Here is a 26,225-nt window from a genome sequence, read left to right as displayed (position 1 = left end):
GCCTTTTTTTTTTTTTTTTTTTTTTTTTCCCTTTAGAAAAACTTGAATTCAACTTACGTTACAAATCAGGTGTTGGAAGAATATTGATCCTCAGCTTAGTCAAATACAGATTTCATATTTCAACTATTAATGTGCAGTTCCCATCTGGTAAAATTTGCTTTACAGACATGTAAAGGAGTTACTGCAAGGTCTGGTTGGTAAATTCCCGTTTTCCCAGATAAAAACAGAGATATATGTTAAGAGATAATTTTGTTAGAGAACAGACTTACAGGACTCTGGACAAGAAATATGTCAATAAAGTCACATGATAGGACAGGAAACATGACTCAATGGTGTGCCTCTTAATTTTCTCACACACACAACTTCTTAAAATAAATTATGCTGTGGAAAATCAGGTACTTTTCAGGCTGTAGTTGTATGATCATTCAACCAACATTTTGTTTTTAGAGGGTATTACAAAAACCACTTGACTTTGAGAATTAAAGATGTGTGAGGAATGGGAATTGCACTTGCCCTTGCTGTGTTCGCAGTGTGATATTTGATCTTTCCCATTGTCCCTGATGGCTTCCCTGGACCTGCTGGAAGGCAGACCTAGGGCTGGAAGTTGGATTCAGCCCTACAGGCTCTCTAGGAGACCATGAACCAGTGATTTAATACAGCAGTGCCTCAAGTCCCTGTCTCTGTAATTGGGTTAGTATTTCTTCTCAGGGAATGAGAACAATAAATCATTAAATCCCAAATGTTCTCATGGCAGAGTGATTGAAATTTTCTCTGCCCCTAAAAAGAGCAGGATCTGGTTTACAAATCTCTTCAGCTTACAGGCTAAAAAACTCTTTAGAGATTTTTACTGAGTATCTTTTGCCTAGGAAGAGTCTAGATCAATATTTTCCAGGCAGAGAGGTTGTGCATTTTCTTCTTTATTTTTCACTTGTGGTTTCCTCCTCAAGAAAGAACTGAAGCTGCAGCGGTCTTTGCTTTGACAAGACACCCTGCCATTAATCAGAAGTGGGATTATTAAAGTGCCTCTTCCTGCTAGCAAAAAAAAAAAAAAAAAAAAAAAAAAAATCCACTTACAGAAATACAGTTTATAAAATACAATTTGTAACTGTCTCACCTAAACAGCCTTTTTGGAGACAAACAACATTAGAGCTGGAACTGGCTCGCTTGTCACTTGCAGTGGCTCAGTGGGATGCCAGCTCCACAGAGTCTGTCTTTTGTGCCCTCCAAGCTGGACAATGGGCTTTATGGGCTCAGAGGGACTCAGCTTACGAGGTGGTGAGGAAAAGAGCAAAAAGTTCTGAGAAGAGGAATAGACTTATGAATGAGCAAATGAAGAGAAATAGACTGATAAAATGAAATTCCGTGCTTTCCACAGTTTCCTCTTCATTCCCAAGCCTGCATGAAGTTCATGCAAGAGAACATAGTGCTGCTGCTGTCTACCAGAGATGGCAGATCATGTGCAGCTTGGTCTCAGCCCATCAAATTTCCTTTTCTGGTGAAACACTTGGATATAGGTGTGGGTTGGAGGAGATGGCATGCATAGGGAGTGGCTGGTGTGGGATAATACCCTCCTAGGCATGCATCTAATTCTTCATTTTCTTAGCAAGGAGAAGAATTCTATGAAAAAAAAAATCCAGTCTTAACCAGGGGAGATTTTCTGCCATATTTAGAATCATAGAGTGTTAAGGGAGGAACTTTAAAGATCCTCTAGTCCCAAATACCCTTCCCATAGACAGGGACACCTCCCACTAGACCAGGTTGCCCAAGGCCTTATCCAAACCTGGCCTTGAACACTGCCAGGGTTGAGGCATCCACAACTTTCCTGGGCAACCTGTTCCAGTGTCTTGTCACCCTCACAGTAAGGAATTTCTTTCTAATATGCAGCCTAAATTTCCCTCTTTCAATTTGTAGCCATTAGTCCTTGTCCTATCAGTACAGCTCCTGATGAAGAGTCCCTCTCTGGCTTCCTGGTAGTCCCTCTTCAGATACTGTGAGGTTGCTATGCGATCTCCATGGGACCTTCTCTTCTCCAGGGTGAACAGAACCAACTTTCTCAGCCTGTGTCAGGTCACATTAACTAGGAGAGGGAGCAGGTCTGTCTCACTTCCCACTTCACACCAGGCACTGCATCTCCCATGTCCTGTTGGGGCCCCACAGCTCTGTTTGCCTCTGGTCCTGTCCTGCTGACCCCACACTCTGCTGCGGCTGCAAACAGTTCCCCTCCTGGCCTCTGGTTTTCATGAAAGGCACATGAAATACATCACTTCCTGGAAAAGTACTCCAAATACACTTGCCTTGCAATCATTTGATCCTTGATCCATAATTTCAGTTCATCAGTTAATTAATCATTTAATCAGTTAATAAGACTAATCACTCTTCCCTGGAAGATGCTCATGAGAACAGCCAGGATAAATTGCTCCCATCTGTTTCTCCGTTCCTGTCTCCCACTTCTCTGGCTTTGGGCTCGATGCTGGTGTTAGCAGGGCCATAAAAGAGGGACCCATTCCAGCACCTTAGATGTTCCAGTCCAAAACCTTCTCTGCCATCCATCTCCTCTGCAATTAGGGGCTTGGTAGAGAGCTGCCACCCCATGAGCTGGCACTGCATTGAGCAGCCTCCTCCTGCTGAGAGAGGATGATACACAGCTCAGGCAGTGTTACCAGGGCTTGACAGGTTTAAGTGTAGGAGAGCAAGTCCAAGCACCCAACCCATTAGGGGCCTTTCCTAGAAAATAGATTACCTCTGCTTTGAAAAAGCTTTGGAAAGCCTTAAGATGGGTTGCTTTCCAGCTTGTATGATGGTACATCCAATCAAAGAGGCAACTGAGGATTGGAAGACTAATGTTCACATTAAAACACTATTTTCCAGTAGTTTTTTTTCTCATTCTTATAAGAAATGTATCAAAAATAGACAGTTGGTTCCTTTTCCTCACTGAAGACCAAACACACCGTATGCCTGTGCCATATGCTTAGTCTCCACTGCCCCGTGCTTCTTGACAAACCCAGAAACGAAGGGAAATAGTCTTCAGCCTTAACACCTTCCCACTGCGGGGAACCCTGATGTTCACACCAACCTCTTCAGGTCAGATTCCTCTTCCACAGTCATTGTCATCATCTTTAAAGCAGCAAAACTTCCTGCTGGCTCCAGGGCTTTTGTTGTAACCGATTTTGGCCATGTATGAACTGGCTCATGCCCTGGACCGATGTTCACAGGCTGGGAAGCCCCCCTTCCTTCCCTGGCCTTGCTCTTTTCATCCCATCTTTTCCACGGCACTTTTATCTGCCTCCTCAGTCTGCTGTTCTCTCAGCCCAGGTGATTTGCTGCAGTGCTTGGCCTCCTTTCCAAGAGCTTCGGTCCTCTCGCTGTTGTCCTGGTTGCTGAACTATAAACCTGTCCTCTCGTGTGGTGGATGCTCACCAGATTTGTCAAGGAAATTCTTGGTTGGATTTCTAGGAAAATTCTTGATTGCATTTTCAGGAACCCTGGAAAAATGACCATGAAACAGTATTACTGTGTATGTGCAGTGAATCTGATTTTTAATTTGCTGTCTGTGCAATCTGGTGGGGCTGGGAGCAGGTGGCATCTGGCAGATTTGCCGTGTGTGTTCAGACCAGCCCTGTCTATCCAGTAAGGTCCACACAAGGAACGTGCTGACTTTATTGTTCTTGGTAGCAGATAGTGCTTTCACCGTGAGGCTTTTCCCCTCTTCCTCCTCCTGCTGTGCTGAGCTCTCTCTGGCTGCTGGGCTGGACAGTCTTGTCCTCACAGACAGACAGAAACAGAGCAAGGGCAGACCTACCCTTCTTAAACCACACTGCTTCTGTAGACTGGGCTCAGAGCCTGGCCTTGCACTGTATGCTCCTTCCATTGTACCAGAAAAAACCCACAAAATTCGATGTATCCAAAAATTGTCTTTCTATGAATTAGTGCTGTATCTTGCCTTTTTTTTACTATTTTTGCCACCAGTGTCAGAACTCTCCCAAGATTTCTGTAGATCTGACCACCAGAGTCTGGACCACATGAATTGCCAAAGAGGCAGTGTGTGTGTCATGCTGCATCTTCTCCCTTGGCTGCTGAGCACTGCCCTTTCCAGAGCTGCAGAAGGAGCCCAGGGCCTGGTGCCTCCCCTCAAACTGTCAGCAAGATTGTCTCCTTTGATCTGCATCAGTGTTGGATTTTATCCTAGCAGCCAACAGGCTAATTCCACAAGTTTATTCTACAGAGCTCAATTAGAGGAGCTGGCGCCAGCAGCGTCCCTGCTGGCTCCAAGCCTGCATCAGGATAGGAAGGCTGGTGCAGTGGCTGGGGTATGAGCTTGGGAGTCCACAGGCTCAGCTGCAAATCCCTGCTCTGTGGCTGTTTTCTAGGCCACACCAGTAAGCTTCTGCAGTGGGAGCTTGTCACCTCCATGCTGTGCAGGGAGGGACAACAGTCCCTGCCTGACTAGAGGAGATACAAGCTTTGGTGATGGGGAGCTGTGTTAACAGAGGCTGCTGCTTCTGGGAAATGCTGCATAGATCCAGGCAGATCTACAGCAGGGAAGAGGATGGGGCCCTGGGTGACAGAAAGCACACAATACCTTCTCACCTCTTGGTTAGCAGTTTGCTTTTCACCTGCTGGAGCCCCTCTCCATGCCCCGTGATTATCCAGTCCCCAAGTTGTATACAGCACTGCCCTCAGAAGGCTCTCAGTGTGAGCAGAGATATGAGCAAAATGGGTTTTCTTTAAAAGGGCCCTTGCCCAGCACAGAAGCACTCATGGTTATTTCTGTCAACGTCATCAGTGTTGGAGTAACTTCTGTGAAAAATCAGAATCTTCTGGGGCTAAACATGCTGTGCAAGTGCTCTTGCCTGGTTGGTCTCTTCTCTGGAAGGCTTAATCTTTGTGCCAGCCAGGAAAAGAGGTCTAAGTAGAATATCAGAAGGCAGAAAAAGAGTGCAAGCAATTTCTGCTAGGAAGCACAGCTGAACCCTATTTGCACAAGACCTAGTTTCAAGGCAATAAGGAATCAAAAGCAGGCGCCTCCTATGTATACATACTGTTCCCTTCCCAGGGACTGTCAAGAAGGTCCCCACAAAAGAGAAAGGCAGCAAGGGATAAGCAACAGCCTAGCAAATCCATGGTTGCCATTCCCTTCTCCGCTCCTTGGTAAGTCAGAGACAGGGCTGGCCGATACGCTTGGCTGCGGACAAATGTGCCTCTCAGGGTACAGGGAGTGCGGAGGGTACAGGGAGTACGGAGCCTCGGGGCCATTCCTTCCTCTCCTCTTGAGCAGATTTCAGCACCATCTGCTCTCTTCTGTCTTTGGAGGAGTCAGCCGGGTGCTTTTGTCCCTTCTGGCAAAGCTGTGCTGCGTATGTCCCCCATCGGGCGTCAGGTACCCCGAGGCAGCTGGGAGGTATGTGCACTCTCAGCCTTGCTCCAGAAAGCTCCCACTGCAGCAGTCCAAGGTCTTTCTTTCTCTCCTTTTCCCTGGCTGCAGTCTGTTCCTCTGTATCAGGCATTTCCCAAGGTCACAGTGGACTCCCAAGGTCAGGCCCAGGCTTTGCATTTGGCCCCTGCTGTAGGGGATGGGAAGGGGTTTGGGCTGGGAAGGAACCTTCCTTTCACCCCTTTTCCCCCACAGGATCCACAAGCAGCACCAGGTACTCGAGGGAGAGTAGCAAGGGCAGAAGGAGACATGGGGCAGCCATGGGGCTCCCTGACCTTGGAAATGCTTTGTGGAATTACTCTTTTCTCTGCATGTGTGAAGCATTACCCCACTAAACACTCCTAGATGATCCCTGGCCAGGCATCAGTCAGAGCTGCAGAATTTAGAGTAGGAGAAATGGGGGGACTTGCTGATAAGCAGCTTCCCGGGCCATGCTGCCTCCAACCTCATGGCCACACCAAGCTCACAGTAAGAACATTGTTGTCTGCCCTCCCCTCCTAAAATAATACCTGCCCCTGTGCTGGCTGGAGTCCGTCACGGGTGGGACTAATCTGAACCCCCAGGTAAATAATGTCCTTGTGTCCCCTCTGAGCTGCTGTCAGGAGAGGGGGAATGAGGGAAAACAGGTAGTGAGGAGTCCTGGAAGAGTGGAAACCTCTTCTGGCTACCCCTGTGCACCCGGAGGACACTGGGCAAGGGTCCCAGCACTGCATCTTCCCTGGAAGCTGTGGGGCTGCTCCAGCTCCCGCACAGTATGGCTGTAGGCTCTGCTGCTGTGCTGAGCTTGTCCCACGGGATGGCACTGCCTGCTCAGGAACAAGCAGCCCGGCCGGTGCTCCTGGCAGGCATAAATGCAGCAAATTAAATGGTGCTGGCAGATTCTGATTGACGGGTCCCTAGAGAGCAAAGTCCCTTGTTTTTTCCATCCCCGAGGGGATCAGGAGCAGCAGGAGGAGCAGCAGCAGAGAAAACCCTTTCCCAAGCCCAGTACTTTGCCCTTGTGGATCTGTTTCTGGGACTCAGCCCACTGCCGTGTATCTTGACCCCTTTGCTGAAGCCGCGGGTATCGGCCAGCCGGCTCCTCCACTGCGGGCGCTCCGCAATGTCAAGAGCTGACCGCTGCAGCGGATGCCGAGGCCGCTGAGGCCCAGCCCTCACTGCGTACATGAGCCATGGCACCCTTGTCGCTCTGAGCCCAGGGTGCAAGGCCCGGAGGTTTCAATAAAGGGCAAGCAAAATGAGGCCAGCAGGGTTTGGCGTCATTCGCACGTTACTCCTCTCCACGGTGTAAAATTGGCACAAGTGACAACACTCTGCCAAAATGGTTCACGTCGGTGCTGGCTCTGCCACAGCCAGGTCAAAGCTGGGATTTGCAGCCAGGAAAATGGAGGCAGTCACCCAATTTTTGCTGCTGCAGTTGTGGGAAGCAGTATGGCCCATTGGGGTGTCCTCGATCCTCTGGCAGGGTCCTCAGGGCAGCTCCATGTCTGGCAGGTCCTCAGCACCCCTCTACCGGCCAGTGGTTGATGGCTTTAGGAAGGTGTAGCCACCATGGATGCTGGGACATCACAGATGTCCTCCCTACCCTTGTGGGCACAGATCCCCAGTTAAAGGTCTTTTAATGACCATGTCCAGGTGGCAGGGCCCTGTTCCCTCTCTCGGGCTGGAGGGGAGTTTCTCATCTCCATGGGGCATCTTAGTTGCACAGCTATACTGGAGCTCTGTGGAGCCAGCAAACCGTGGTACAGGTATGTTCAGCTTGATCAGAAGTTCTGTAAATGCCCTGCCTGGGTGAGGAGCTACACACTGCACAGCAGCCCACGTGTGGTCCAGCTCCGTGCCTCAGATTAGCATGAGGGGTGACTTGCTCCCCACTCTTGGGGGTAAAACACAGGGTGGTGGCATTTAGTTCACATCTGCTTAATCTGCATAGGTCCTACTCAAATTTTATCCTCCATCTGCCACTCTTCTGTATGAAAACTGTTGCCTCTTCTATCTGTCTCTCCAGAAGGTTTCCAGAAGAGCCTGGGGAGATAAGGGGAGAAGGCCCCAGCAGCTGGAAGGTACCTGGGAAGGAGATGCCAAGATGTCTGGACCCACCTCTACCTTTGGGAATACTTCCAGGACAATCAGATAGCCTGTCCTTTCTCACCCAGCAGCTTTAGTTAAGTTGACTGTACCTCTTCACAGACCCTCCTCCTCCATCAGCTCTCCTTCTCAAACCTTTCTGTGTCCTTGGCCTCAGTGCTTGGCTTTTGAAAGGCGAGCTGTGTGGCTGTCTCCTTCCCCCGTGGCAGTCCTCACACACAGGCAAGACAGCAGGCTTGCGTGTCTGACGCTTGGCCTCTCTCTGTAGTCATCTGGCACTAAAAATTATCTGCAGAGAAAAATACTGGGCTCCATACCTGGGTCTTAATATCCTCCCTCACCAAACCATAATTACTAATTACCACTCCTGGGTGTTTAAACCATTTGAATGATGCAGTTAAATGCCCGATGTTAATTTAATAGCCAAGTATCTGGGTTTCCCCACATGAGGAGCTCTCAGAGAGACTCCCACTGAAGCAAAACGCAGCCAGCTCTGGCTGTGGTCCATATGAGAGAGGCAGCAGAGGAGCAGCAAGCACATGTTGACAGCAGACCCACACACGTGAGGGCCTGGGCATTACTCAGCAGCAATTGCTCCCTTACTCCACACCATTCCCCAAAGGAAGCCCCCTCTCCAGCCATGCTGTACCTCCATGGGATGAAGACCTGGCGCCACTGCCAGTGCAGGCTAGCATCCCTTGGGCAGTGCAGGCCCTCTGGAGCTCAGATCCTTTGCCAGAGCCATCCTTGCAAATTGCTCTGAGTAGGGCAGCACTCTCTCTGGCAGATGCCCTGCCTGCCTTCTACCCATCCCAGGCCAGCATTTGAGAGTGTGTCCTCAGGTTTGGAGAGGTGCTGTCCAAAATCAGCCCCTTGCAGGGCCAGACACTGCATTCCTCTGGCACCTGAAAGCAGGGAATGACCATTGGCCCCAAAGAGGTCACGAGGCTGGGGCATGGCAGGGACCTGGCTGAAGGCATTGGACCAGACTTTGCCTGCTCCATCCCCACTCTGGCTGTGTTACGAGGGTCCTGCTGTCTCTCCTTCCCCACTGCTGGGACTTGGGACTGGGGCAGGAACTTTTCCAACCCAAATATTTTAACAGACCTCTCAGTCACGAGTCTTCAGCTTCCCTAGGGCCTCGGTGGCTCAGTGCTGTAGAGGAGAAGACCCTGGTGCCCTGCTCACATCTGGCATACTCAGGGCCTGCCAGAGCACACAGTCAGCAGTGGGAGAAGCAAGCACCTGGAATGGGGAGCTCTGAGAACTGTGAGGGGCACAGGGAAACATATTGTGGTCTCTCACCTATGTAAGTGGTAATGTGCCTGGGGAGAGATGGGGAATGAGAGCTTCTGCCCACGCACAAGTCGTTTGCTTTTGATGCTGCCCCTCTAAGACATCACTTAATATGACATTAATTAGTTAATGTTTGCAAAGTGCTTTGAACATGAAAAGTGCTGTATAAGTGCTGAATATTAGTACTAATTATTATGGCATGGAGGCTGGCAAAGTCTGAAGAGCATTCCCCACATCTAATTTCAGGCCAGAGCTGCTTCGCTGCCTCATCCCGTAAAAGCCAGACAGAGAAGGGAAGAAGTCTCTGCACCCTATGAGGAAGTGCACCCCTCATGGAGTTGTGCAGAGGGGGTGATCTGTGCACCCCCTTCACTCCAGGCGGGATATTGTGTGGGAAGTGTAGCCACATCACCCCAGTGCCTCACTGGCACCGGTGAGGATGAGGGAGCACACTCTTGCCCCAAGCTCTGCAGCAGGCCAGGATTGGAAACATCACAGGGTGGATGGAGGAAATGCAAGGAAGTTCTTTCAGCTTATCCTACCCATGCCTGAGCAGAAGCACTCAGCATGGATGGAGGCTTCAGAACCAGGCAAGGAGATGAGGAGGAGGTGAGAAAGTTTTGGGGTCTGTGTACCAGACAGGGTGGGAAGGCAGGTGCCTCCCAGATGTGCATGTGGCAGGGCTGGGAGCTCCCTGATGTCCCCCAGACAGGCTCCTGGCCTGCTTTGCTTCCTCTCCCCTCCCTGTGCCCTCCTTCTTGGTGAGGACGCTGCTGGGAAGGGTCCCTGGAGGAGGAGCAGAAATGGGTCAGTGGGCGCCCCCAATTACCTTGGCAGTGAAGCGTCCTGCCAGCTGGAATGCTGGCGTGAGTGTTAGGTGCTACCAGGGGCCCAAAGAAGAGGGATGAGCTGGAGAAGGTTGTGCTAGAGGGGGTGCAGTGAGGACCAGAGTGGGAACCCACTGGTGCTGGCTAGGGGGTACAGATGCTGAGCACAGGTATCAGCATGCGTGAGGTGCACTGGGCAGCAGGGAGAACTGCAGTGCTGTGATTGCACTGTGACCCAGCAGTGTCTGCTGGGACTCCTGGCGCCAGCTGTGCCTTCCTTGCTGCTGCCAAATTAACTGCCCTGCTCCGACCTGCTCATTCAGCTCGAGGTCTCACTTGTCTGCTGTGGGTCACACACAGAGGTGCTGTGTCTCTCAGGTGCCTGTCCTTCTGGGCTAGCCATCACGGAGTCTGATGGGGATTCTGGTCTGCTTCAGAAAGCTGTGGAGGGTCTCACGGGAAGTGAGAGCCCAGTGCAGGGTGACGGGAAGCTCATTGATGACACCCTTGCTGCCAGTGGGTGAGGGGGGGGTGAGGGGTGAGGGGACATGCCTAGTCCCCTTTGTGGGGATCTCACCTCCCTGCTCTGCTGCCACCTTACCTGTTTCTGGGTCTGCATTTCCAGCTGTGAGTTATTCCCCCTCTCCAAGCTCCTATGCTGAACATTTCCACCAGGCACTCACTGGCAACCCAGCTACTGAGGAAATTGCTGTGAGTCGCTCAACAAAACCCCAAATCAATGCTGGAGTCACTTTCTTTTTCCTTTTTGAGCCCTCGAGTGTGTATGAATTGTGACCTTGCTGGCAATTCTTGGCTTCCACTGTTTTCCAGTAGAATTGGAGCATCAGCCTTTGTGGTATTTTCACCCCAGGAAGAATGGAACAGGAGGGGAGATGCTGGAGACTAAAGAGAGGCTGGAGCAGATGTTTTGGAGGGCAGCAGAGAAAGCCCAAGTATGACTTGAGTTTACCCACACTTGCTTAAAATAAAAAGCTGCGGCAAAGCCCTCTCCTCTTGCCTCATCCGTTCCTGTATCTCAAAGACCATATTGAAGCAAGACCATCCTCTGAGTTTCCAATGAGGATGAAATTCTCCACAGCAGTACATTCTCTTGCTGGGTTTTGAGGTACTCTTCTGGCACTACAAATCCGCCCCCCCTCCCAATAAATCCACATAAACGAAGACCAAGTTATAAAAAAAAAATCTTTATTTCATGTACCAGGATTTTTTTTGTCATTTTCTCTTTTTAAAATTTTTTTTCATTTTAACAGTCTGAAAAAAACCCACGAAATAAAGAAAATGGAGGTTGGTTTCTTGTACTGGTTTGAGCTGGACACGAGCAACACCCTGGGGAAAAATCTTCCCCTCCAGCCCTTGCCTCTTGCCCACGCTCTCCCGGCTCCCTCCCGCACTCTTCCCCTTCCCTCCTGGCCCCGGGGCACGCTCAGCCCTGTGAATGCTCCCCAGCTCCGAGCAGTGTTGGGTGGGGATGGAAAGCCCAAAGCCACCTTCCTCTACGCTGGAATCTGGGGAACTGACTTTAACTTATTCCTCGGAGGGCATTGGAGGGGGTGGATGTTCCCTGTGTATCGTTCTGAAAGGGCTGGGGGGCCAAGGGAGGGGATGTCAGCCCAGCCGAGGCGCTCGCATCCGCCTCTTGGCCCGTGATGCCGTTTCTGGGGGTGAGCCCGTGCCTCTGCTGCCCCCCGCCCTACCCCAGAGCGGGGAAGGGGGGGTGAAGCAGCAGTGGGTCGGGGGAAGCGGGGAGGATCTGGCTGCTTTAAAGCAGAACCCCCGCTGGGACCTGGAGCGGGGACTGCGCAGCTCCTAAAACTGGAGCAGCAGGAATGGGGACGGAAAAAAGTTGAAAAGTGGGTCTGAGCTGCCGAAAGGCTCAGCGGCTCCATCCTGCAAACTCTCGGCTTTGTGCCTGCCCCGGGCGCTTACGCTTTCGGGGGGCAGCCCCAAAGGGGTCCTGTCCTCGCCCCGGGCTGGCCGGTGTCTGTGGGTGTCACAGGCGCCCCATCAGCCCTGCTGCCACCTCCCCTCCCGCCTCCATCGGCAGCGGCTGTCGTGGAGGAGCTGCCTGGAAAGCCGGCACCCGGTGCGCCCTTCCCCGGCTGGCAGGGAGGGAGGGGGCGGCAGCCAGGCCAGGGGGCCCGGGGGGATGGAGAGACCCGGCTCGCCTTGCCTTGCTGCTGTGGAGGGGAGCTCGGCAGTCGGGGAACCCCAGCAGGAGCAGGGCACAAGCCGGCGGGCGTGGGGACACCCGCTGGGCGTGGGGACACCCGCTGGCTTGGCGTCTCTCCCCGGCGCGACCCGGGGCCCGGGGCTCGGGGCGCTCTGAGGCGGGGCCGGCAGGCGGCACGGACCGAGCCCGGCAGCGGCTGCCCGGCTTTGGGTCAGGGCGCGCTGAGGGTGCCCAGGCGGGGACCGGAGCGATTTCAGGGGCCGGCTGGGTGGCTTCACCGTGCCCCGGCATGGCTGCAGCCACACTGATGTGACCCAGGGGGAATCTGGGCAGATTTGAGGGGTGCGTGGCTACCGTGGGGAGCCTCTGGAGCATTCACAGGAGAGCACGGGCCCACCAGGGCAAGCGTGTGTGAGCACGGGCACACGTGTGCGTGAGTGCTGTCCCCCCCACAGCATCCCATGTGTGTCCCCCCCACAGCATCATCACCCTGAAAGGATGGGGGCCCCAGCTGCCCTCTGCCAGCGCCCCCACCCTCTACCTGTGCCTCCCACACAGCTCCCTGCTGCCTCTTTTCTTTTTTTTTTTCACAGTTTAAAGCTGAAGAAAACAAAAATGAAAAGAAAAAAATACTATCTGTTCTTGCAAGTAAATCCACTTATTATATTTACATTTATTTATAGCTGTTGTTTTATTAAAAAATTGCCACTTTATTTTTTTAAGAAACTCCTTTTGTCCTTTTTTTTTTTTTTTTTTTTTTGTCTCTGTGTTTGTGTCTTTATTTACTGTGTCTGTTTGTTTTTTGCACTGTCACCTTTAACCCCAGGGTCCCCAGGGCTGGGGAAGTGGGGATCCCCCTGGGGACACTGTGGAGGGGTGACTCAGCAGCAGCTCCTGCACTCCCTAGGGTCACTTTAAACCCCTGTGGATCTGCGGAGGACAAGCAGATCCCCACGGATCCCAGGGGAATGGAGTGGATCCCCATGGGTCTCAGAGGAACAGAGTGGGTCATGGCTAACTCCGGCGCCCAGGATCCTCCATAACTGGCCCAAGGACACCAAAGTCACTGGCAGCCAAACCCCCATCCCCTGTTCTGCAAGAAGCCTGTGCTGGATTACAGGTAAGTGGGAAACAAACCATAAAATAAAATAATAAAACCTCCCAAAATTAAAAAAGCTGCCTCCTCCTCCTCTTCCTCCCACTTGATTTATTGTCATTTTTTATTTCTTGGTTCCCTTTTATTTCTTTTAAATCTGTTTTTATTAAATGTTAAAATAATGGTACATGGGAAATCATGCATTTTCTTTTAAATTTATTTCTATTTTTTAAATCTCTTTCTCTCTGTTTTAAGGATTTTATTTTTTTTCTTTTTTCTTTTGCTTTTTTTTTTTAAGAATTTTTTTCACTGTTGTCTCTTTCCTCATGTTTCCTTTTCGTTTGTGTGGTTTTTTTTTTTGTTCACTCGCTTGTTTATCTGCTTATCTGCTTGTTCCTTTGTTGTTGTTTTTTTTGTCAGTTTTTTGTTTGCTTTTGTTGGTTTTTTTTTGTGGATTTTTTTTTTTTTTTTTTTTTGCATTGGGAAGGTCCCCACTCCACCAAGGGGCGCTTCCACCTGCTCCTTCCCCACCCCCCTGCTGCCCCCTGCCCCCTTCCACCCTCCCCACCCTGCAGCCCACCCCATCTCCTCCTGCCCGTTCCTGCCCCATTTTCAGCTCCTGGCGACGGCTTCATACCGGGGTGGTCCGGCGGTTGGCTGTGTTGGTGTGGATAGAGTCCTTGTTCTCTTTCTGGATACAGTTGTGAACCTGGAGGAAACTGTTATCCCTGTCGGAGTTGTAGGTGGCGGTGGGGGTGGTGGTTGCCTTCAGCGGGTCCCTGGTCAGGGTGTACATCGAGATCTCTGTTGATGGCAGGGTGTTGAACCCTTTGATCCCGACAGGAGAGGCATCCCTGGAGTGTGAAGGCTCAGTGGAGCGGGAGCTGGAGCGACTGCGTCTCTGATAGCGGTACCGGTAGCTGGGGATGCGGGTGATGGCGGAGGACTGGAGGTAGTCCGTGGCACGAGCGTTGGCACGCAGCTGTTTGTGCCGGTCTATGAACATGTGGACAGCCAGCACTCCCACCATCTCGGCTATAATGAAGGACAGGGCTCCAAAATAGAAGGACCAGCCGTAGGAGTAGCTGTTTTTCTTGGAGTCACTCTTGGAGGGGTCTCCAGCGTTGGCTGATATGTATACGATGATGCCAATTATATTACTCAGACCTGCAAGCCGTCCGGCGGGGGAGAGAGAAGGAGATGTCAGGAAGGTCACACATGGCAGTGGTGGGGGCTGTGGGGTTGAATCCCCTCCTGAATGGGCAGCTTTCCTTGGGAAACTCAGGCAAAACCCTCCTCATGTGCCTGTCGCTTCCCTGGACTGCACGTCTGGTCCCTGAGAGTTGTCATATGTTAGAAACTCTCCCTCTGTCACCTCCCAAGCAGGAGGAAAGCCCCTGCCAGCCTGCCTCTGCTGGGCGAGCAGGCAGGATGGAGAGGCATCCTTATGATGCTGCTTTCAGCCCGAATGAGACTTATTAGGGCTGGAAATGCACACCCTCCTGCTTACACTGCACCCCAGCAGATGTCCTGGCTGGGTGTCCCCCCAATCCCTGGAGTCCACCCCCGGGGCATCAGGCCCTGCGCACCCCTTTACCTGCAGACACGAAGAAGATGCCGGCACTAAGGATGATGTTGTGTCGGGTTTTGTAGAACTCGCTGGCTGCAATGCAGAGTCCACCCATGAAAAGCAGAATCACACTCAGGATCGGGAAAATACTAGAGGCTCTAACAGCCCCTGCAGAAGAGAGAGGGAGGGCAGGGCAGAAAGAACAACACAGGTGTGAGAGAGAGGAAAAAGGGGCATGGAAATGGCACCGGAATGAGGGGATGGGGGCACGCGAGCACGTTTAGTGGGTGCGGGTGAAGAGGAGAGACAGAGGGCGATGTGCAGTAGGGGAGTAATTTAAGGAGAGATAAAGGCATTGGGGGATGGAGGGAGGGAGGGAGAGAGAAACCAAGTGTGTCAGAAAAAGAGAGTGGTCCGAAGCAACTCTCCCATGCCCTGGCCACTGCTGCCACAAAGCTGGTGGTTCAGCACAGGGAGGCAGAGGGGGCTGTGGGACTGCTGGCTGGGCTGGGAGACTGCCTGCATTGTCTGTGCCCCCTCAAACTGTTTTTTCCTCTGTGTTTTGGGGACTGTGGGCTGGAGGGGGAGCCCAGGCACCATTCAGCTTCTCCTTCTTCGGGTCTCTGCCGCTCAAGTCTGCACATCAAAGAACAGCAACCCAAATGCTTCCTGCAGAGCTGCTCAATCTCGAATCCTCCCAAAAGGGCATGAGCATTTCAAGGAGATTTTTTTTTTTTTTTACGGCTGAGAAGAAGCTCATGGTGCCACGCACTGCTCTGCAGCTGCAGTGAGGACTGAGAAGAAACAGTCCCAGCCCTGTGTGCCGAAATGCGGGGCTTATCCTAGTGATTAAATGACTGGGCTGCTTCCAGAGGGCAGTGATGGTTTGGATGTGCCAGCTCCCACACACGCACACTCTCCATCGGTCGATATGGGAAGAGCTCAGCCAGCAGAGGGCAATGGCATAGATGCACAGATGCACGTATATACTCGTATGTGCATGCAAAACATACCCCAAAGCTTCTGGGGTGCCTGACTCGTGTTCCCGCAGCGAAAGGCCAAGTCTGTGTGTACGCACACCCACACACAGGCACACACACACACACCGCTTGTGGGCGGCTCAGTGGGAGCCAGCGCTCTGCCTGAGTCTGCGTTGCAAATATTCCTATTTTTTTTAACTAGGAAGGCCTTCTCTCCTCCCTTCTCAAGAGAAAATAAGCTGTTAAAGTGTGAAATGAAGCCTTGCTTGATAAAGAAAGGTATCAGACAGGCTGGTGCAATTCTGCTTGTGGAGCAAAGATCTGGAAGGGGGGATGAAAGCTAATCCTTCCTTGCCTGCAAGAATGAACTCAATGAAGCAAATGCAGGACTTCTTCCTAAATGAGCAGAGACCCTGCTTCAAAGATCCTGTTGGCCTCTGGATCTGCTAGGTACAAGCAATCAGCTCTTTGAGGGGGGCCTAGCCCACTGCTTGTGCATGGGGAATGCAGAAGGCAGGGAGAAACCTCTCTTGCTTGCTTTCCAGGTTGCCTGGCTGTGCTTCAAGGAACAGGATAACAGTAATAACCACCTTAATAGCTTCTGGAAATCAAGGTGGCATTTGACAATGGGAAGCTTAAATGGCAGGAAGCAAACGTCAATCAGACACCAACATTTGAGAGGCTTTCTAGGGGGATGCTTTGTCTGTCCTGCAACTTGGTCCTGACTACATCAGTTTTATTTGTGTCTTAATTCAGAAATTCACATCTGTTGGGAGAACACAAAGTTGCTGACTGACATGGGAAGCTGCAGGTGTCATGTGATGGAGAAGGACAGCAGCATTCCTCAGCCTTTCAGGAGGACCATGCCAGCAAGAGAGGAGGAGAATATCATCCAGCCTTCCTAACTCCAGACCCTGTGGCCTAAAGAAAAGGGGCTGGTGGCGTATGCTCACTAAACTCATCTGTGTCTGCTAGCAAGGAAACAGAGGGATGCTTCTGCTTCCTCTTTGATAATAGATTTTTGATTTCAAAAATCCTAAGGCACCTTATATGGATGGCTGGCAGAAATAATGGCTAAACCCTTCTAGCCAGGCCATGGACATTGCCTCATCACCGTCCTGGTCCCCTGAGGAATGAGGGACTACTCTGATACTGATAAACAACTTCCTAGCTGTTCCTGATGGTACTGCCAGGCATCGCCCATGCAGAGCACCCAGGGACGCTGGTTTGATAGAAGTTCTGGGAAGAAGCTGCTCAGTGGGGTCCTTCTCCATGCAGGTCTAAGCCAGCAGAAATCCCAGTTCCCCTAGGAATGACCAAAATCATCCTTTATTGACTTGCCAAATCCCTCTTTGAACCTGGTTCCTTCTTAAAAAGGGCTCTACCCTGGGGACACTGTCAGGTCCTGACATTGAGCCAATTTTTGTCCTCAGATCTTATTCTCTCTGTGGGAACAAACCCATCCTTCTTGTGATGTTTGGCCCCTTCCCCAAACCCTTTTTTCTGAAGTGCAATTGATGCTGCAAGCAGCTTCCTTGCTCCCAAGCAGCTCTGCAAAGGCTGATTTGCCCTTGGAGGCAGCCTGCAAACCTTTGGCATCCCTGTGCCAAACCGGATCAAACCTCTATGTTCAGCTCTGCTGTTTAGGGGCCATGCAGCAATTAAGAGACCGGTGCTGCAGAAAGGCAGCTGAAAGAAGCAATCTCCCTCGGTTATTTACAATTTACAGTGGATGAAGGACTGTTTGAGAAACCAAGAGGAATCAGCATAAGATCTGCCTCTTTTCACATACAAATGAGCTTCACAGATCCGAAATTATCTCTCTCATCCCTGCCGCAGGGCTGGGTTTCCACATCTGGCTTGGAGCACACCCGGATGACAAGGAGCTATTCTGAAAGACTCCCGGTCTTTGGAAGCCTCTGATGATTAACCTTGGAAGGTCAAAAGCACTTATCTCAGATTTCTGTTGGGAGAAGATCTCATGATGTCAAAAGACACTGGGCTTGTGGAGGGAGGGCAGGATAACAAGGTGGAGACCTAAAAGGATTGTTCCCTCTTCAGCTGTGCTAAAGGAAGAGTAAGCACCTGCCTCTGGGGTGGGTGGAAATGCTGGCTGGGGAGGGGAGGGCAACCAGGCAGAGCAACGCATGATGTGGATCTGTCCTGCTGGCCAGGGTGCTGCTGTGCAAAGGCAGTGTGAGCTTCGCTCACACATCTCGGGCTGCACTTGGAGCTTGGGCTAGGTTTCATTACAGACATTCAGCATCTCTCCTAGGGGCTCTGGGTGAACACCAGGTCTTTCCTGTGTGGGCTCTGTCTGTCCTTATTCCTGCTGCCTGCTCCCATCACTAAAACCAGCGAAGATCAGATCTGCAGCCTCTGTAGGGAAGCAGTGTTTGGGGGAAGGTGAAGACAGCAATAAGAGCTCCTCAGACAAAATCCAGCTAATTGCTTAAGTCTGGTGCTACTGGAGTATCGGATAAGGAAATATAAACTTTCTCTGCTTTAGGAGGACACGCACACTCATACACACGCTGCCCCAGCTTGGCCAGTCTGACCTTAGACTCAATCAGCAGCTTTCCAGTGGATTTGAATTAAGATTCTGATTCTATATCACAATTAATTGCTGCTAATTAAAAAAATGCCATTGGTTGTTACTGTGAGTTCAAATTTGCACTGTCTCATGGGCAGAGCCCCTGGGAGGTGAAAGTGGAGTAGTTTTTAGGGGGTGACAAGGCTCTGCAGTTTCCACTGAGCCTCACAGGTCCCAGTGTCTCTACTACCCTGTGTTCAGAAAACAAAAGGCACCCGACGCTAGCACCTACAAGCCATTGTAAAAAGAGCCTGCGGACTTACGGAGGAAATATTCTGCTGTATCGGCTTCATAATCTGCATCCTCAGGGAAGTGATCGATTTGCTTACACAGACCTTTAAAATTCCCTATGGAACAAGAGAAAAAAAGAACAAATGAGAACACCAAAACCTGCCTTGCAGGAACAGCTGCCCTCTGCATCACCTTTTGTGCCCACCTGCCTTCCTCCAAGGCAGCACGCCCACTGTGTGTGCGTGCCCGGGAAATGCCCGGGGCCTCTCCTTGCACACTCGCACGTGTATTTGCACAGGAATGTGGGGTTTGCTGTCATCATCCAGCCTGATGCCCACCTAGCCCAGCACGCCTCACTCCGCAGAGGAGAGCACCAGAAGCTGTGTGACTCCTGCTGCAGACAGGCGGGAGAGCACTGCCTGCCTCGCAGGGAGGCGGGATGGGAACCGGAGCCAGGTACTGGGCAAAGTACCGGTGTCAGGGTCCCCTCCCTCAGCATCACAGGCATAACTGTGAGGTACATCATCAGACCTCAGTGTGTCCCCTGGCATGGCCTCACTGGATCCCAGTAGTGAGGGGATCAGGGCAGGATGATTAGGTGTGGGTTGCAGAAGTATTTGTTTCTCTCAGCTGTGAATTTGCTGCCCTCTCATTCAGTGGGTAGGATATATCCCTTTGTTCTGGTTCGGTGTGAAAACAAAAGCCCTTAATCTACTTTCTCCGTATGACTGCTCGTTTTTGCATACCTTTGTCAGTCTTGCTCTTGTGTCCTCTCACAGACTGAGGCTATAAGAAGCTTGGTGCAACTGTGTGTATGCACTCAACAGAAAAACACCCTGGTGCTGGGGGAGCAAAATCTTCCACCATAAGTGAGGGAAGCTGGGCTGGACACAGTTCCATCAGGCTGGTGTATGTACAGGGGCTTCTGCCAGTTTCAGTCATGGGGCACCCTGTTTCACACACTCCATGACCAACAAGACCATCTCAGCAGGGGCCCAGTGACATCTTCCAAGTCTTTTGTTAGCTGGGATGTCTACCAGGCTCTTACTTTCATCACTCATATCTCCTCTTGACATAAGGAATACTCCCGAGAGGTACTCCTCAAGCCACATAATATTTTTCACCATGACCACTGATTAATTAGTATCTCAAATGATCATGTTGTCCATTCTTGTACAGGGTTGACCGTGTGAATGACAATTTCATTATACCTCCTGGGGTTCCCACAAATTTTTTCTCCTACCCTCCATTCCATTTCCCTCTGGACACTTGCACTGACTGGCCATTAACACAGAACTGATGGACATAGAAAGGGGAAATACACTGTCTGCATGAGGTGCATGGGTAGGCATGGTGATCCCGTGGGCCTCCTCATCAGATGTCAACCAACAAAGTGGCCCAGGCTCACTGATCCTTCAGCAGAAGCATTTGGAGCCCGAGTCTGAAAAGTGACAAATGCTGTGGCAATCTGGGTAAGCCTCCTGCCACCCTGACCCCAAACCCGGCTTCTGGACCAAGCTGGGTGTGAAGGGCAGGGGGAAAATGAAGCCACCACACTTGAGGTTGTTGCCTCTGGGAAGAGCAACAGAAGTCTTCCAAACCAAACCTACCCAGGCTTACACCTGCAGTCACCATGTCAGGTCTTGGTAGGTCTATTCCAGATAAATTTGAATGGTCTTTCAGATATTTGTGAACAGATGGAAGAAGGACCAAGCTCAAAGTATTCACCCTGAGTTGCTTATTGAGGCCAACCCTTGATGGATTAACATTTGGGACGCGGTCCTGAGTAAATAGCTGAGTAAATGGAAGGCAGGTAGGTGGGTTCCTTTAGGGCTACCCCCAAGTCTGGCTTCTTCTGCATCTATCTAGCTTGTGTCTGATGCCTCCAAGGTATCTATTGCATTTAGCTACTCATTCGAAGAGCTTGCATGAAGAGACTAGAGATAGCAGAGAGAAGTGTGTGCATGCATTAAGAGGTAAGTAATAAGAGAAAGTAGGAACAAAGCCTCTCTGTGTAGCTCTGACATACTATTCCCACACTGAAACTGTGGGTTATGAAAGGTTGTTAGTCACCCATCCCCAATCCAGTTACCTTGTTCAAAAAGTGTCTACTTCTCAGCTATGGCTCTTCTGGAAGGGAAGCTTCATAGCCAAGTAAATTGCCTTGGCACACTTCCACCCTGCTACTTGCCCACTAAAATCCTATGAGGCAGGCAGATACAGCATGAAGGGGGTCTTTTCCCTTGCTTGCCCCTAACTGCCTGGGGCCATCTGCCTGTGACAGATGAGCAGCTCCTCGTCCTGGTCCTTTGGCTGCTGTCACTGCTGTACAGTGCATGTGAACACTGGCACACTCCAGGGCACTGGGGAGGTCTCCAGCTTCAGATTTCAGTTCCTTGCCCAGCAGATCCTGAACACTGAGTTCCTCCTGCCTGTACATGTTGGGGGAGCAGGCAGAACCTGCATACACCTCCCAGGTGATGTTCCTGGAACACAGCCAGAGCCTCCCAGTTGGAATCAGCCAGGGAGGGAAGACACAGTGCATCTGGAAACCCCCTCACTGTATGACATCCTTTCCCTGCTTCCTTTTTTCTCCCTCTCCCCCGCTCTGTTTCTTGCTGAATTTGAGGCTGATTAATTCCTATGTAAAGAATTGAGCTGCCTGGGGAAGATGCTGCATCTGGTGCAGGCTGTCTTTTATATGGACTTGCGTGGGATAGCTGGTTAGAGGTTCAGCTGCTTAGGCAGGCTGAGGGGATATGCAGGCTCTTTGGAAATCTGCTCCTGGTGCTCAGTGTCCCAAAGGCTTTGCTGACCTGGCTCAGCAGGGTACTTGGCCATTGGAGTGTCCAGGCTTGGCTTGCTTAAAATGCTGTGACATTGTGGAGCTGCCTTTCTCCACAGGCTCACACGCTGTGCCAGGTTGATCCCCCGCTGGATCAACCCTACCAGGGTTCATGAGGGCAGTGTTGGTCCCAGTTTAGCCCCTGCTTTGTCTGTGCACAACACAGAGTGCTGTGGGTTTGGATGCTGACTGTTTGCCTGTGATACCACACCCTCTCCTCCAATGCCTCCTAGCTCCTCTGGGCGATGGATGGGGAAAGGATGCAGAATTTAGGTCATTAATGCGCTAACTGGGAACATAAGAGAACAAGATTCAGTTTTTGCTCTGCCACAGGCGGGCTGTTAAAACCACTTCTCTGCCTCAGCGTCCCACCCTGTAAAATGGGGGTGACAGCACTCCTCTGCCTGGTGCCGTACGGGGACGTGTTAAGCAGGGCATGGTGTGGGTGTGCTGGTGCCAGCAGCTCCCAAAGTGCACGGAGTAAGTGAGTGATGGATGGCAGTGGTTCAGAAACCTGCTCGGTGTGGGGAAGGCCCTGATGTCACTTCTTGTGCCAAGGTCACTCGGCAATTCTCTGATGGACATCTGTGGCCTGCTGAGATGGTACAGCAGCTTCCCTGGCACCTGTGCTGGTGGAAGCACAGAGGGGGGATGGAGCAGCTCAGCAGTGCTGCTGAGGTCTGACACAACAGCCTTTTCTTGTGCTGCACGTGTGGTCTGCGGAGCCAGGGATGGTGTATGCCGTGTGCCACCCTACAGTTAATACTCCTGAACGCCTGAGCAAGACCAAATAATTATGTGGGAGGGCATATAGGGCTCTGAGAATCCCCCCAAGGAAGTAAGGACAACATCATCTCTCTACTTGAGTCCCTTTGCCCTTCACATTCTTCCCAACTCCAGGCATTTCATGCTGTGATCTTTGAAATGGGGCATGTATCTCTGTCTTCTCCCATACGCTTCTCAGAGAAACTTAAGCCACATGCTTCCACCTCTTCCCTGTATCTCTTCAAGTGCAGTTTGGGCTCTCCCCTCATCCATGCTCATGTTCACTCATCAGATCTTTCTCCTGTTTCTCAGTCCTTCTCATTCATGACAGCATACACCTTCCCCTCTCTGGTGTATTAGTGTGGGCATCGTCTGAACAGCCTGCTTTGGGGTGTGCAGGCTGCAAAGAAGGCGGGGATGAGCATCAGCCTGTCTCAGGAAAGGAAGGCTGCAGATGCCCAGGTCCGTGGAAAAGCACAGAGCAGCCTTCACATCCCTTGTGTGTTACTGAGATTCGTTAAGCATGATCACCACCATTTGCTTGTTGCCTGCCCCAGCTTTGGAAAATGCAGTTTAGAAGAGCCAGGACTGGTGCAGTAGGCACCCCTCCAGTGCCTGGCCAAGGACAGAAGTTGCCCAGTTGGGCCATTAGGAGCAGAGACCATCTCTCATACTGCCAAGAGGGACTAAATGTCTAAATGTCTAAGATTAAATTCAATGTCAACTGTGTGTTCATCTCTGAGAGAGACCTCCTCCAGTGTGGCAGGATCACTGTTTATCATTGTCTATCCAGGACAGCTGGCAGCCACCAGCCCTGCTGCAGCAATACTCAGACTGAGCTACCCCCGATGAGAACCCAGCTCGGTATTGTTGGTGATACAGTTTATTTTTGTGCCGCTTTGTGCAGCCCTCTCTCTTTCAGAAGTCTTGCTTGCCTGCAGAGTGCAATCCATTGCAAAATAGTAAGTTCCAAAGAATGAAAAGCTACTCCCTTCCTGCGAGGTAGGAACACTTTTAAATGGTCATGACCATACATCTGAAAACTGCGAGCCAGAGGCAGAGGAAAAGACATCCAAAAGGAGAGAAGCAGACAAAGAGGGATGAGAACAGAAAGACCTGTTTTCCCAGGATGATTTGTGATATTTCCATTTATGGAGAAAAGCAATCCACTGAAAGCTTTCCTTCAGTCTCAGTCTCTAATTTAGCAGAGGTTTTGGCATGATGGCTTCTAGAGAAATAAATAAAGGGGGCTGGATATAGCTGTTGTCTCTAAAAGCTGAGAAAGATGGTTTGGTGTTGGCCAAGGATTCAGTATTACTTTCTGTCACATGCTCCCCATATCATTTTAGGCAAGCCACTTACCCACCACACACCTCTGCTTTCACTCAAAATGGAAATACTCTGTTTCCCTGCCTCAGGAGAGTAGGCTGAGGATATTTGTATTAAAAATATGAAAGTGATCAGACACTGAATCATTTGGGCCAGATAATTGTCCCACCATCTAGTTCAAAGGTAACATGCTCATTTTTGAAGTGACCTTCTGTGCATGAATGCTGTGCAAACATGACAGTTCTCAGAAGTTCCCACTTGTGTTGCGTGCCTTAAGGGTAAACTTTGGTGCAGATTAAACTGTTTGCTATCTGCCCATGAAAGAGATACAAGAAATGGCACACGGCAGGCAGGTAGTCTGACACTAACACAAATGTTTCTGCTCCAGGATTCTGTTTCTGAGCAGTGTCCCTTTGGTACCAGGTGGTGAAGTGGGGCTCAGAGCCAGCCTCTGAGCTACAGAGACAAATTCCACAGCTACATGGCAAACTGCTGGCATGCCTTTCTTGCACACAAAAGGCTTCCAAACCAGGAGAAGAAGAGGTCTGCCATCCCTGTCAAAAATTGACACTGGTGACACTGAGTTGTTAATGCCCAACCTGACATGACTGCAAGAGTACGAAGTGAGGTTTCATGAAGTGACAAAGAGCACAGGAAAAGCCTTTTGAAGGCATTTTGATTGCTCTCCTCCCTTCCAAGAATGAAGCACTTGAGAGCTCACATTATTTTGGGGGATTTGGAGCTGAGGTGTCAGGGAACACAGTGCTTGTGGGGATATGTTTTTACCCACCTGTGCTGACACTCCCAAAAGAAAGACTGGCCCTTCAAAAGGGCTCATTACCCTCTCTGGGAATCTCCATAGATAGCACCTTACAAAAATTGGGCCATCTTTTCACCTGCCTGAGTATGCAGGTTACAAGGTGTAGGGCTAAAGCAGCAAACAGAGCACAAGGGATGGTCATTCTGGGGCTGGAGCAGGTGCTGCACTTGCAGCTCTGACCCTGCACAGTGGCAGGGCATGCTGTGCTAGGGTAAATACCTTTTGACCCAGGTGGGTAATTTTAAGACTGAAGAGTGCTCAGCTGTCATTAGAGACAAAGGGATTTTCCAGTGGGGCAGTAAGTGTTGTCCGCGGAGTTGACCCTGGGACAATAGCAGGAATCCCATGGGAACTACAGGCCATCACAAATCTTGCCACCTTCCTGTCCAAATGCAATTCACCTGCTTTGATGTGGTCTTCTTCAATGCGAACATGCAGCAATGCATATGTTAAAAATCCCAAACAAAACCCTAGCAATATAACCAGTACGTGGCATACATAATTCTCTCCCTCGGGAGAGGATAAAAGAACAAACCACATGTGACTGATATCAAGCTCCATCACTTAATGTGCCAATGGAATTCATTCAGATATTGGGCTGAAGAAGCCTGTAAAATAACTGGTGCAACATAGAAATTGATCTTATAGTTATGAAAGAATATCTGCCCCTGACTACAAGGTAGAACCATTATACCAGCTCTCCTCACCTTATTATTAATAATCATGTTTATTACAGCTGTTGCCAAGGATCAGATGATAAAGGGAGTTGCAAGTAAAAATGCTACAAACACTGTCTTACAGACCACTGCTGCCTTGATGAGCATGGGGAAGAGGTGTATCACAGCACATTAGCAATGACCAAAGCTGCAGCAGTAAAATGGCCTAAAACATACTGGTTCTGAGGAGATTAATTTATTCAGGAGATGGCTGATAAATAGGGAAAGAAATGCAGGCATAGATGGCAGAAATAAGTGGGAGAAGCCAGTATGGGGTAGCATTGATGGGGAGATGATGAGATGGAAGGAGAGGGGTATAGAGAGCTGCTTGTGAGCACCACAGAGATTAATCCCACCCAAAACAATACCAGGCTCCTGTTCTGCCTTTTTCAGCTCTCCTCCTCACTTACTCTCTGCAATCATCCCTGACAATCACCTGGTAAAGGAGAGGGGGCTAATGACAGAAGGATCATGTAATCATTTAAGTTGGAAAAGATGTCCAAGATCATCGAGTCCATCCTTTGATCACCATTGTGCCAACTTAACCAAAGCACTAAGTGCCATGTTCAGTTGTTTAATGAACTCTTCCAAGGATGGTGACTCCACCACTTCCCTGGGCAGCACTTTCCAATGCTTTACCACCCTTTCAGTGTGATGACCACATGTGCTGCTGGAGGTGACTCAGGTCCCTCCTGTAGAGCCTCAGCGGTGTGGGAGGGCAGGAGAGCCCATCCCACCCCGGCATTGCCCGCATGGTGCCTTGCAGAGCTCTGCTGCAACAGCCAAGGGGACCCACGCTGTTCTAGGGCTGGACTCTGCAGTGCTGTCAGCCTGGAACCGCTTTGCATTTTTCCTTGGAGGTGGCAGCCTCCCTTCCTTCCCACCCTGCTCGATGCTGCTGCTGCTGCATGCTGCTAAGTAGCCCATAGACTCTGCCTCAGAGCTGGCTACAGCTATTCCATGTACGTGGGTGGAGATGCAGTGGTAGCAAAACCTATTATTAAGATTATATGAAGATTTCCATTTATAAACACCCTCTTTTTACAGGGTTGTAACTTTCAAAAATATCCTTGCTGTGGCTTGAAATTTCCCGTGCTTTGTCACAGGCAGAGAAGTGAGATTGGCTGGTAAAATTGGGCAAAGGCTCTTGAATGCATTTTGGTGCAAACGCAAATGCAGCATGTTTGAGCTTTACAAACTGAAACATTGCAGGTGGCTGGATTTCAGGGTCTGCTAGAAATCTGTCCAAGTCACAAAGGAAAAATCTCAACACAGCGATAATAAAAATCATTCAAAAAATCCTTTTTTTGCAGACACCCAGTACAAATGTCTCCCACAGTAAACAAATGCCTCTGTTTCCTAGACTTTGCCAGAATCAAACCTAGACTGAATTTCTTCTGAAAATAGTACTTAACACAAAAATGTAATAGGCTCATCTAAATCATTG

The 26,225-nt window shown here is 50.4% G+C and overlaps 1 protein-coding gene across 2 annotated transcripts in view; it reads right to left on the bottom strand.

The window, feature by feature from the left end:
- Positions 1-10,831: 10,831 nt before the first annotated feature.
- Positions 10,832-26,225, bottom strand: part of CACNG2 (calcium voltage-gated channel auxiliary subunit gamma 2) — a 60,026-nt gene continuing 44,632 nt past the window's right edge. For both annotated transcript variants that reach the window (XM_004175910.6, XM_002199196.6), the window contains 3 exons: positions 18,336-18,419; positions 14,527-14,667; positions 10,832-14,096 (listed from right to left, as the gene is read on the bottom strand). In XM_004175910.6, coding sequence (XP_004175958.1) covers positions 13,561-14,096; positions 14,527-14,667; positions 18,336-18,419 — 761 coding nt within the window. In that variant the 3' untranslated portion in view covers positions 10,832-13,560. The remainder of the gene's footprint in view (positions 14,097-14,526; positions 14,668-18,335; positions 18,420-26,225) is intronic.

The sequence above is a fragment of the Taeniopygia guttata genome, chromosome 1A, assembly GCF_048771995.1.
Source record: "Taeniopygia guttata chromosome 1A, bTaeGut7.mat, whole genome shotgun sequence".
In the NCBI taxonomy this organism is placed as follows: Eukaryota; Metazoa; Chordata; class Aves; order Passeriformes; family Estrildidae; genus Taeniopygia; species Taeniopygia guttata.
This window is presented reverse-complemented; position numbering and strand designations above follow the sequence as displayed.